A 13,891-nucleotide genomic window follows, 5' to 3' on the forward strand; every position below is an offset into this window, starting at 1 on the left:
ATTTTCTGGGAAAGCAAAGAGCCCCAGGACAGACTTGGACATAATGACCTGCCTCCTTTTACGAGAGGCTGAGACCATTATAGTGAGAAGTGTGGAGATCAGCCACCCAGATGGCTGGTGCCAGTACCTTGACGAATGTTTCCAAATCCCCATTAAACAACTTAGCATTATACTGTGAGCGGGGCCTGGACTTCCTGTGTTTCTGGGGCTTAGGGGGAACATTTGGAGGCCTAAGGGAAGGGAATATAATTACTGAGCATGGTAGAAATCATACAATAGATGAAACACTCATAGGTCACAGACATCAAAATCACAAAACATGGGAATCTTGGGTTCCTTCCCAACCCCCTCCCATGAGGGAAAGCAGTTTCTCCCTTTTCCCATTTATTTATTTTTACGTATGTATCGAAAAACATACATACTATTCATTTAGAATGCTGTTTTCCTGTATGTTGTAGCTGACATTTTTTTGTTTGCTACTTTGTTAAAAAATGAATTGTGACCTATTTGGCCAAATGTTACAAAGCAGGGTTCTTGTTATTTGGTTTACTAGTCACACAGTAAGACACAACTGACTGTAAAAACTAGGGCTCTGACAGACCCATAAATGAGAAATTAAATACAGTATTTTTAGTTATAACATATTCTTTAATGCAAGCAAACATCACATCTGTTTGACATGTCTCAGGTATTAATGGAATTTTCTTTTATGCAAAAGTAACTATTAATGAGTCACATGTTAAAAAAAAATGGAGTTTGGTTTCAATGCTGTTTCTGCTTGGGGAATATCAGCTCACTTGAGTTACTCTTTCTTTAGGAGAAATTCTCCCAACACCTAAATATCTGTAGAGCATTTAGACACACTCGTTTACACTGTCCTGGACTCTCTCCATCTACTATCTGTTAGCTTTGGTGGATAAGCCAGACTCTGACATATGCACACACGGGGTGTACCATGTACTATATTTAGAAACCCTGCATCATCTTGCACTGTAACTGGAGAGAGAAAACCTCTCCTGCCCTCTCCCTTTAGAGGAAAGAGGGCAGGATCATCTGATTCAACTTCTACAACTGTGCTGAATGAAACATACAGAAGAGTCCTGAGACCGCTCTCTGCATGTTCCAATTTAACTCCTTCTTGATTGTGAGGCTTATACTAGGATGGATACCACACCTGGAAATTATGTGAAACCCTTCATTGAGCTGCAGACTCTCTAGGAAGAATTACCTTTTCTGTTCATTGAGTTCAAGTCCAAAAATTCCAGTTTAGAAACAAAATCTCAAGAATTTATGTGGAAGCCTGACTAGCTTCTTAAGATATTATCACAGCAGTCAAGAGATATAGGGAAACAAACCTGCTGATATGGCTTCCATAGCTAAATTCTAAGCATCTCTCAGCAGGTGGGCTCATATGAATAATGGGGCATACAGCAATCAGCACCTGAAGTTCCAAGGTGCTTGAGAGGTTAAAAGGAGCCTTTGCAAGTATCTAGAAGTGAATATAGAAACTTCTACCAGGTAGCATGTCATGTCCTGCCACAGCTGAAATTTTTGAAATCTCTTTCATACACTGAATTCTGTGCCATTCAAGGAGAAAGAGATCTGGTAGTTGTAAGAAAACAAAATGACTAACAACCAAAGAGTTTAACCATATGTGTTTGATTTCATCCACTCTTTTCATTATTCTATAAGTATTTTAAAGTCTAGATTTTATTTTTACTCAGGTATAGTGAGGCCAACAGATCAGGAGAAGACTGCCACTGAAAGGATAGTTGGTAACTCAGCTCCCAAGAGGAGGGGGCACACCCCGCCCCAGGGGGCCATGTGGGAAACCACCAGCATTGGTCAGGAAGCAAAGGTAGCAAGGGGAAATGTGGACAAGAGCCTTTGCTGTGGACCGCACAGGAAGAAATGGGAGCAGCAGGGTAAGCAGGTTTAGGATTGGCTAGTTTGGATAATTTCTGTGGGCTCTGGAGCATAGGACCTATCCCTATTTGTCTGGTGCCTGGCCCGGGGTGATTTGGGCAGGGGAATAGTGGCCCTGACTGTGAGAAGCTGACAAAGGAGGTGGTTGGGGGTATGGGCTCTGAACTGGCTGGTTTGTACATGAAATGCACCGTGCAAGCCTCTCCTACTGTCTCTAGGGATTGCCTAACCCCAGGAGGGGCAGTACCTCCAGGGACAGCAAGGACCCAAGATGTCAAAACACCAAACAGAAACCAGAAAATGTGGTTATTTTACAAAGTCCAACAGAGTTTCACATTTGGTGATATGTGGAGCAGTTGACGAAGCTAAAGGATCAGAATTTTGTTTGGTCCCTGATTCGTGGGGCAAGCAGATCTTGTAGCAGGAGCCAAAGCCTCCAGAGACATTAGATAATTGTTCCTGCATGATTAGGAGATGCAGGGTAACCCCTGGCTGGGGCTAATGGAATGTCGTCTTTTGAGTCTTCTACCAAAGGCCTGAGTGAAGAAACTAAAATTATGAGAAAGACTTGGGATTAAAATAAACTGCTTGACTGCTTATCAAAGTAGTTTCCATGGCAGAGGTGGGTTATTAGGCAGACTGGTACACAGATGGTTATAGCTCCATTACGCCCATGTTATGGTGAACAGAGCCAGGGCCACTCAGCATTCCAATTGTATGACTGATTCTGGTTCTGTGCCTACTGTACAACTTCCTGATGACTTGGTTTCCTATCTAGGGTGCCCACACGAGAGGAATTACTGGTCAGGTTAACGTGAATACCTAGTCTATTTGGCAATTACAGTTCTTAGTGTGAATTAATATATTTGCATTTTTTCCCCAAATCTTTTAAAAAAGTGGCTTATGTTAATTATAATTAGAAACAACAGGTAAAATAACTGATGGTGCAAAGAGATACTATATTTGAAAGAAGCTCCATAAGCTGCATATTACTAGGCAGAGGTAATATTCTTCTTTTTCACTGAAATAACGAAGAAGAATCTCAGTATTTTTTTTCTTTTGTTAAGATCAGAAAAGTCGGTAGCTGTACCTTTCTACTTGGGCGTCTATATGAATGAATTGCCCAGCAGTAACATTAAAAAGCCTTGAGAATCAACTTCCCAATGATTGCAACACACACCAGCCTTCTAAATACCTCCTACCTCAAAAAGAACTCAATTTCAAAAGTGCAAAACTTTACGGCTTATGTCAGTTGGAATAATTTCTTCCATGAATTAAAAAAACAAAACAAAAAAACAATATGGTTGTAGGTATAAAAGTTAAATTTGGGGGCTGGCCGTTTAGCTCAGTTGGTTAAAGTGTGGTGCTGATAACACCAAGGTCCAGGGTTTGATCCCTCTACTGGCCAGCTACCAAAAAAAAAAAAAGGTTAAATTTTTAAGGCGAACCAAAAAGGATTAGATAGAGAGCTAAAATCTTAAGTGTATTCCATATAGCTCTAATTTTTATGTGACATAAGAGAAAGGAGGAGTAGGAAGTAACTAATCATATTTTATACTTATGAATGCAGTAGCTATACATGTCATATTGACTTTTAATTGAATTATCAAATCAAAATTCTTGTCAGACTATTTCTAAAAACTTAAAGTGTTTTGGATTATATAAACCAAGTCTGTTCAACTTGGGTCTTTGTTACTCTCTCCGCTTATCAAAGAGCTTTACAATTCCACTGGGAAACCCTTAGATAAGCCAGAGCATATCTGGTCTTGTGAGAACCACAAACATTTCATGTTGCTACGTTTTGTCAAGCCAAAACTATCTTTCATGTTCATTAGCAAAATATGTTCATTCTGGTAGCCCTGAAACAATTGCTTCTTGTTAAAGAGAAGAGAAAGTGAGATGTACTATGAGTTATGATAAAATATTTTCCTACCTTGTAGTCATATATTCAGCTCTATGACCTGCAGAAAAAAAAATTAAGTAAAATTAGGCAAATTGAATGGAATCAGAGGAATGTATTTGGTAATCTTTTGTATCATCTGTCTTTTATTTTAAGATGCTGAGTTTATAATTTACACATTTTATGGTGGAAAATATGATATCATATAAAGATAGACAAATAACTCAGTAAATATTTCATAAAATTGATACACAATATTTAATAAATTCTATAGATTGGAGAAATGTGCTCCACTTGGCAATTAGAGGCAGTTAAAAAATAAGAAATAGCTGCTTGATCCTAACCATAAGTTCAAAGATGAAATAAAAATAAAATATGTCTGAGATTTGCACATTAGTTATTCCCTCTATCTTGATTGACACTTGTGGGGGAGGAAAAAAAGGAGTCAAATAAGGTTGAGAGAACTAAATTTCCCTTAGACTAAATTGGTATTCTTTCTGTAATATGAAATCAGGGGGCTGGGAGAGAAGTTGTATTCTATAATCAGAAATGACATTTGCAGATATTAAAGTACAAGGACATTAAATTATACTTCATTCCACCAGCTTGTAAGTTAAAAGCCTTTCACAGAGTCATTTAAAACACCAGCTTCTTCTCATAAATTTGGGCTTCTTGACTTGCTTTAAATAAGAATCTGAATTTTCATAGTGCTCCCACAATCTGCACTAATTTCAAGTTTGCATGTATCTATGGTTGCTGTCTGCTCTTTTTTACATTTAGGGTGGAGCAGTGGGAAGGGGTGTGGGAAAGTTGAACCATTCAGCAGGTTTGTTTGCAAAATGATGATATGGTCCTGGAACAGCTTGAAAATAGAGCTGGCAGAGGAGGGTCAGGTTGCAGCACAAACAGGTGAGCCCAGCCCATCATATTACAATGCAGTGAGTGATTCAGAGGCAGAGGACAAGGCGATGCCCTACAATGGCAGAGAAAGCTGGCTTGTTGGGAATGGTGAATGAACACTCCCAGGCTGCAACACAGCCTTTTCCTCTATTATCTGCTTTTGGATAACAAATAACAAAGTATTTGATTAATATCTATTGATTAAGCAGGGGGCTACAGTTAATATCAGAGAACACCTTTCTCAACATAGAGCCAGGCCACTGTGTTGGTAGAATTGGTTCTTGGCCATGACCTGGAGTGGGGATGAGGGGAAGAAGAACCTGATTCCCACTCCCCAACACCAAGTCGTACCTATCATTTAACTATAAGTCCCTTCCCTTTGCTGGCCTTCTGCTACTCCGGCGGCGAAGAAAAGAGGAAAGTTGTACATAGAAGTTGAGACTAATCTGTAACTATTGATGAATGGGAGGGAAGGTCTACTGGAAAGTAGACAGTGAGCTGAGTGTGCCAGTGGTGCCTCACGGAAGGGTTCATCAGGAAGCTGGCTATACAGGGTTAAAGCACAGGGGTAGACAGGGATCAGCACAGGAGCAAGCTGAGATCACCCAGGTGAGTCAGCAGAATGAGCAAGGGGTTGAAGGTAGAGAAACCGTCTTGCACTATATCATATTCGGTCATGCTGCACACTGTATTGTAACATAAAAGTATGATGTCATGTGTATTAGTAACAATAAAAACAGCAATGACGTCTAATATTTATTAGAAATGTTCTAAGCTCTTTATATTATATATATTAACTCACAATTTTTACAATAACCTTATGAAGTAGCTTCTATGACTATTCCTATTTCATAGAAGAGACTGAGCAATAGAAAAATGACTTCTAATGTCATGCTGTTAGTATGCGGTGGGTCTGTTGCTAGGGTCCAGGTTTGTTTTAATTCCAGACTGAGCTCCCAAATACTAAACTGCACGACCTTTAAAAATGTAAGTCTTTTTTTTCCCTGGAAATACCTTGAAAGATCCTAGAAGAATGGTAGACATCTGTCTGACCCCCATGGCTAAAGCCAAATGCAAATTACTGCAGGTTTTAATAAATTTAATATATAAATACATAAATATATAAATTAATAAATATCTATAAATTTAAATTGAATAACATGGGTTAATCACATTCAAGTGATTCAATGATAATGATACTAATAATTCCTTAGAAATGAAATGCTTTATAACTTTGAATTTTCCTATTTAAAAAAAAATATCCCAACCAATTATTTCCTTGATTTAGAAAAAGATGATATATAAAATGGCTTAAAATTATTTTTCTCCATCCACCCATGGTTAATGGTATGAGATAAAAAAATAAAAACCTATAAAAGATAAATTTTGAATAATGAACCAAGAGCAAACTCTGCAAGAACTATCATTCACAGCATAGCTGTACCACATCCATCGTTTTTTCAGCTAATAGTCCTGAGTGTGTCTTAGATGATGAATGAGGTTTAATTTTTTAATCAGTATCATCATTAATAGATCAATAACACACAAGCTTAGAAGACTCTCCTTCTCAGAAATATGTGAAAGCTTCCAGTGGTTTGAGGGTTATATTTCAATCACTTTCTTTGGAAGGATACTTAATTATTAAAAACAACAGACAACTCCTTCCCACCCTGTCCTACCTCTCCATACAAGCCATTTGAAGGAAAAAAAAAAAAATGACTCAGGATTAATTTGTTCCTGGTACAAACACCTCCTTTGGCTACTCTTAAATTTCACTTGAAAATTAGGAAGTGAATTATTTTTCACACCTAAGTGCATTTTATCTCCATATGATAAAAGGGAAAGCCAAAATATAGTTTGGTGGCAATATGATTAAAAAAAACTAGATAAAATATTTAAAATGTGCACAGCTCACACTGGACAGAGACACCCTGAATTTGTTCCCTAATGAATGACTGATGTGGACTCCTGGTGTTACTTTCCAGCCCTTTTTCTTCCTTAAGAATACCAACTACTGCAGTGCTTTCCTAAAAAAAAAAAAAAAAAAAAAAAATTAACAATCGGCTTCTTTTGAAAATATATTTGTACTCCTACTCTAAGACAGACAATGGATTATGTGAGGATAGCCCACTTACTTCCCTTGTCAGAAACCTTAAGCCCAGGGCAAGAAGCCATATAACAGAGCTCAGCTCCCAGTGTCAGATTTTCTGTGTTTAACAAAATTGCCTTGATATTTACACCCCCTTAACTCCAAATGTTGTATGCAAAGAAATCAGTGTGAACATGAAGGCTCATTACTGAAAAAGAGAACGAAACAAAACAGTGTTGTTGTTTTGCAGATGTATATCTCAATTACTGTGGTCAATTTAACTTCTCTGATTTTAAAACAAATGACATTGCAGAAGATACGATGGTGTTGCTGAGCGCTGAAGATGATGATGAGGAGGAGTTTGGTCTCAACAACTCATTATGTGTTTCTTTTTATTTCAATAGTTTTGGAATTCTGAATTTTGACAGGGCCACTTTAAGAGCCCAATCTAGTTGCTTCACAATGTTGTAAATCAAAGAACTTACTGGGCCACTGGGAGGCTGCCAAAAAGCAAGCAGTAAGGCAGGCCAAACACATGTCTGTAGTTACAGTTTCAGCTGTGTGAGATCAGCTGCTAAATCCCTGAGTTAGGCTCTATTTGTTTTACTATGAAGGCAGTTTTTGCAGCAGTGAGTCTAGTATACTTTAGAGAGGTGATTTCTATATAAAAAGTCAGGACTGTCCCCAAACACACAATTTAATCCTATACTACTAACCTTATTTGGCCAAATCCAGACTTGGATCCCTTCATAAGGGCTCACCATTGGATTACTTCACCGTGAGACAAGCGCCATTAACTCTCCTAGTCTCCTTTGGTGTAAGCCTATTAACGCAAGCAAGGCTTGCCTGGGAAGCCAGCAGGCTCACAATGGTGGAGCTAAAAGGTGGGGCATGTGTCCCGTGCTCAGCTTTTCTCTGGCAAAGCTGCCAGTGTCAAACCCAGGCAGTGAGCAGCAGCTGGTGTGTTGCCAAGTGAGCAGAGAGTAGGCAGAAGCTAGTGAGTCTGCTGCTGCCGAATGAAAACCACACAGAACCTTTTGCAGAATTAATGGAGCCCAGTGAAGGTCGTGTACACTGGAACACAGCTCATGTCGCTGGAACACCAGACCCATTGACAGAAACTCCAAGATAAAGAAATCCTGGCTTAGTGATCACAAGGTATAATACTCGTATAGCTTTACATAGTTCAGTAGCTAAAGACGAAATCTGGCAAATGGATTCAGCAAATTGGCTAAAATATAGCCCTATCCATTAATGACATGTAAAATAATATTAACCATTGGGGCTTGCTTTCCAGTGGGGAGCCATAGAGAATCTATGGTGAATGAATTCCATAAAAGTTTCAGAATGCAGCCCCAAGCATATTAACACGTGTCTGCGTGCAGTGCCCAGAATGCATTCACCCCCTAGTTAATTCTCTTAAACTCACGATTTCTGAAGTGATACCCCATCTTGCAGCGAAGGACTTTGTGCCTATGAGCATTCATCTACACTTAGGATAATTTATGCTTTGGGGCTGGCAAATGACTTTGAGGGCATCACTTGAAATATCAGGCATTTGTGAAAAATGGGGGAAAAAAAAAAAAAAAAGACCTAACCTGATACTAAAAGGGAAAAAAGGAAAAAAAGGGACACGATTGCTGAAGAAAACTATTCAAAGATGAAAAGACTCTTTTAAAGTTCAAACCTACAGAGGAGTTGAAAGAAGAATACAAGGACATAAGTACAAGAATCCTTATATCCTTCACGTAGATTTCCCAATTGTGAACATTTGTCACATGGCTTTATCTTCTCTCTCCATCTTTCTCTCTCTATATCTTTTTTTTCTGAATCATTTGAAAGAAAGTTGTGGACATTACACCACTTCAGCAAGCATTTCTTAAGAATAAGAATGTTCTTTATAACCAGAATACCATTATTATATCTAGGAAATTAACATTAATTCAATAATATTTAATATATAGAGCTATAGTCTATATTTAAATTTCCTCAATTGTCCTTAAAATATCTTTCATAACTTTTGCTTTTTGATTCAGAATCTAATAAAGGTTCCCAAATTGCATTTGGTTATTTTATTTTTTAAAAACACTTTTTAGTTGCTTTAACATTTTAATACTTTTTAAATGTTTTTTAATTTTTTTTTCTGGGAGAAACTGGCCTTACATCTTGGAGTCTGGCATCCTAACTGTGTAACACATGGAGTCTTAGGTTGTATAGCTTTTCTCCTTGTGTTCATTCCCTGAGTATGATGGGTCCTTTGGAGGACGCCAGGAGATAAGGTGATGGAAACACTGCTTTATGGGTAAGGAAAGCTCCAGAATGGTAGGAGGTAAAAGTGGCGATCTCTTTTTGACCTGAGTTATTCAGTTCTCTTATTTCCTGCTCCCTTTTGTACTCTTTCATTTCTCATAACTTCCAGCAGAATATAGTGTGAATAAAAGATAATTAAGTTCCAGATTATGAGGCACTTAAGACAGGGACTTTGCTTGTATTTATTTATTTTTTCCTCTTGCATTTCATAAAGACAAAAAGAGAAACAATAACACTGATGCAGTCCCCTTTGCCTGTAATCCTTTTTTCCCCTCAGTTTTTTACAAATGAGGAAATTAATAAAGCCTAGTTCAATATATAGCTCAGAACAATGCCTGGCAAGAGTAAGCCTTATATGAAGGTACTTCAAAAAGCTCGTGGAAAAATAGAATTAAAAGATAATACAAATCTTTCCATGAACTTTTTGAAGTACCCTCATGTAAGTGTTAGCTGTTGCTGTTGTTTTTGTTATTATTATTAGACCCAGCAATCTACTTATACTATTAGATTATTTTTCAACTACAACCAATGCCTACTTTAAAAAAAAAATCACCCAAACTGGTTTAACTGGTTTCGAGAGTCCCAAAAGGCAATAGATAGAACAACAAATAGCAGCCCAGTAAAAAAATAAGGAGGGGCTGGAAGGGGAGCAGGTGCAGCTCCCGCAGACTCTTCTCCTGTCTGGAGCACCAGGCTCTGAAGAGCTCCCCTCAGGACCTCTGTGTTGGTTTTCCTAGCCCTCCCTATATTCCACTATTCTTTCTCAAGGTTAGCACCAAGTTTAAAAAGAAAATAGTTCCAGGGAGAACTTGATTATTACAGACACAGACAAAACCAGATCTAAACATATAGTGTTCTCTGCTTCTTAAAGCACAAATACATGATTTATATTCTTCACGGAATATATGCATGACAATATATAATCCAGGTCACCTTCCCATTTATACCAAATAACTGACCTTCTCCGAGAGTCCTCTGAAGCAAGTCATGTTTGGCTTGAAGTTTTGTGATGAGATTACTGCCTTCCAAATATTCTCTGAGTTTCTGCAAAAGGCAAGATTAATTTTTAATTTTTAAAAATTATTCAATGTCAAGGAACTTCTCAGAGGAGATCTAAAATCCAGCCACTTTTATCTTCTTGATCCTGAAACCTTGCTACTACTCAAAGTGTGGGCTGCAGACCAGCAGCATTAGCCATTGCTTGGGAGCCTACTAGATAGAGATGATGACTCTCAGGCCCTTCCTCCCCAGACCTACTCAAATCAGACCATCATTTTAACAAGCTCTCCTAGTGACATGTATGTACATTGAAGTTTAAAAGTACTGTTTAAGAGCAGTCCTTTACCTCCTAACTCCTAAACTAATTCCTATACTCTACCCTAACTGACTGAAGCAGGAACCCTGAGGGTAGGCAGGAGTCTGTATCTTAATAAAGAACTCCAGATGACTCTGATGTGACCACAGAAGTAGCATTTGGGACCCCTCGGTCTGGGCTCTGTCAAGAGTGGCTCAGGAAGCAGTGGGCGCACCATGAAGTAGAACTGCTCGGTTTCCTGCTGGTTAGCTCTTCTCTTGGCGATGCTGGGCTTACTCAGGTAGGTCTCGGAGACGGTAGACTTCACAGACTCTGTGGAACGACTGTGCTGGAAGCATTCAGAAACATCATAGTCCTCGATGGTGACCATATCTTGTATCGTCTGCAAGGTAGCTTCCGTTGTTTTCTTAACCTGGGAAGAGAAATACATTTCTCATGTTAGTACATTATTTCATGGATCCTGTAAACACTCAGTGAGAGTCCACTCTGTCAGGCAGAGATGAGGACATAGGCCTTGTCCCAAGGAGCTTGGCGTCCATTGGGGAGAGAGACAGGTAAACAATACTCCATCTCACCAACATAAGGGGAGAATTTTACTTTATATTTGAGTCCTTGTAAATCTCATGTAGCATTGAGTGCACTCTCTCAATTACTTTTTTGTTTATAAACTTTTTAATTGAAGTAAAACTACATACGGAAAAATACATAGACCATAAATGTATAACTTGATGCATTATCACAGAGCTAACACACCTATCTGAATATCATTCAGGTCAAGAAATAGTACATTATGAGCATCTCATGCCTCTCCTAGTCACCTTTCACACTTCTCTCCCCCCCAAAGGTCCTCACTACCCTGATTTCTAACACCATATATTAGTTTTACCTTTTGTACTTTACATAAGTGGAGTACTACAGCATGTATGATTTTTGCCTTCTTTTGCTCAACATTAGTGAGATTCATTCATCTCTTATGAGTATAGTGTTTCATTGCTGAATATTCATTCTTTAAGAATACATCGTAATTCATCTCGTTTGCTGTTGATAGATGACTTATTTTTAGTTTTGGGCTATTATGCATAATGCTGCTATACACACATTTTTGTTGGGCCACAAATACATGAGTAGAATTGCTGCTTATAGAGTATGCCAGGCTGTTTCCTAAAATGATTGTTGTAACTTATTTCCCATTAGCAGAGTAGGAGGATTCCTGTTACTCCACATCCTCATCAACAGTTGGTATTGTGAGTCTTTTAAATTTAAACCACTGTGCTGGGGGTGCAGTGGTATCTCACTGTGGTTTTAATATGCATTTCCCTGATGTATGAGACTGAGCACGTTATCATACGTTTAAGGCAATTTGGAACTCCTCCCTTGGGAACACTTGGTTCAAATCTCTTGCTCAGTTTTCTACTGGGTTATGAGTCTCATTGACTTGTAGATACAGATAAGTCTTTTGTTAGTTGTACTTGTACACATTGCAAATATCTTTTCCCGCTCTGTGCTGTGGCTTTTCATTCTTTCAGTAATGCCCAGATGAAGTTTCTAATTTTAATGTAATCAACTTATCAATTCTTTCCTTTATGATTAGTGCTTTTTGTGTCCGGTTTAAGAAATATTTTCCGGGCCGAGCCCGTGGCGCACTCGGTAGGGTGCTGCGCTGGGAGCGCGGCGACGCTCCCGCCGCGGGTTCGGATCCTATATAAGGATGACCAGTGCACTCACTGGCTGAGTGCCGGTCACGAAAAAAAAAAAAAAAAAAAAAAAAAGAAATATTTTCCTATCTCATGGCCATGAAGATACTGTTCTATGTTATCTTCTGGAAGCTTTTATGTTTTCTATTTATCAAAGGTTTTATTCCACCTTTACTTATCAAAGTCTAATATCAATTGATAGGTTTATCCTTTTCCCACACAATGTAAAGCACTTAGAACACCTTAACTACATTTACCCCTTCTGATTTATATGATATTTTTGGTAATGTATTATAATAGGACATATATGTAAATGTTTATATATACTTAAATATAAGATATTATTAGTTATTGTTCTATATAGTCAGTATTCATTTAGCTTTATCCATATATTTATTACATTCTGATCCTCCATTTGTTATATTTTAAGAGCACCCTTTAGAAATTCTTTTTAGTATGAGTCTGTTTTTGTTGAATTGAAAATATCTTTTATTTCACCTTCATTTATGAAAAATATTTTGCCTGGTTGGCAGTTATTTTCTTTCTGTATATTGAAGATATCACTATACTTTCTTGTGGCTACTATGTTCCTGTTTGAGTGGGAACTTTGCTGTCAGTCTGTCACTATTTTGAACGAAATCTGCTTTCTTTCTGCAGCTGCTTTTAAAGTTTTCTATTCATCTTTGGCATTCTACAGTGTCACCATGATGTGTCTAGGTAAGGATTTTAGAAATATACTCAGCATGGAATTTTTTCTATTTCTTGAATCTATGTATGTCTTTCATAAGTTCTGGTAAGTTTTCAGCCTTTATCTTTTCAACTATCAACCTTCTTTTCTATCACTTTTCTTCCTGAGAGTTCAACTAGTATACTAGACTTCACTGTGTCCTCTATATCTCTTATCCTTCTCTTCTGTATTTTCTATCCTTTTGTTTTTACATGCTGCATTTTGATTATTTTCTTCTAATTTGTCTTCTACTTCGATAATTTGTTCTTCAGCTGTGTCTAATCTGATGTTAAAATCATCCACTGATTTCTTAATTTTGGTTACTGTATTTATCAGTTCTGAAATTCCTATGTGGTTCATTTTCAAATCTGTTATGTCACTGTTTATTACTCCCTGCTGAAATCCAAGCTTGGCTTTTATCTCCTTGAACACTGCTAAGTAGCTCTTTTACAATTTGTTCCTGATAATCCCAATATTTAAAGTTCCTGTATGTGTGTCTCCATTCTCTGTTATTTCTTTTGGCTATCACTCATGGTTTCTTTACTCCTCATGTGTCTAATTATCTTCCTGGCCATATTTATAGAGTTATTTGAGGTCTAAAGTGAGATTATCATCCTTCAAAGAGAATTAAAAGGCTCACCATCCTCAGTCAAATGGGTTCTTGCAGAAAAATGCCTAATGACACCATTATGCACAAGTCTTAAAAATATTATATCTCAAACAAATAGCTTTGCAGATGGTGTGTACTGGAAAAAAATGTGTTTGATGACTCAAAATCTGGCTCTGGTAATGACAAACACAATATCAGGACATGTGAAGAGTCTCCATAAAATTGTGACAGTGAAAGAGCAATATTTCTAAATTAAAATATTTTATGTAATATGTGATCTTATTTATGCATAACTAATAATGAAATCTTGAGGGTAGATACTTGACTATTTTATCTATAGCTCCATAAGTTTTATATTCCCATTAGAAAAATGAAAGCCTTTTACTTGTGCCTTTATATGATTGAAATATTATTAAATAA

General features: G+C 37.6%; 1 protein-coding gene across 2 annotated transcripts in view; it reads right to left on the minus strand.

Annotated features, from left to right (window-relative positions):
* Positions 1–13,891, minus strand: part of SRGAP1 (SLIT-ROBO Rho GTPase activating protein 1) — a 252,050-nt gene that overhangs the window by 33,351 nt on the left and 204,808 nt on the right. The window contains exons 9-12 of one of the 2 annotated variants that reach the window (XM_063074937.1): positions 10,655–10,852; positions 10,085–10,169; positions 3,860–3,887; positions 128–230 (exon numbers count right to left, since the gene is read on the minus strand). In XM_063074937.1, the coding sequence (XP_062931007.1) occupies positions 128–230; positions 3,860–3,887; positions 10,085–10,169; positions 10,655–10,852 (414 nt within the window). The remainder of the gene's footprint in view (positions 1–127; positions 231–3,859; positions 3,888–10,084; positions 10,170–10,654; positions 10,853–13,891) is intronic. The other variant, XM_063074938.1, reaches the window with a different exon arrangement.

The sequence above is a fragment of the Cynocephalus volans genome, chromosome 12 (genome assembly GCF_027409185.1).
Source record: "Cynocephalus volans isolate mCynVol1 chromosome 12, mCynVol1.pri, whole genome shotgun sequence".
Classification (NCBI taxonomy): domain Eukaryota; kingdom Metazoa; phylum Chordata; class Mammalia; order Dermoptera; family Cynocephalidae; genus Cynocephalus; species Cynocephalus volans.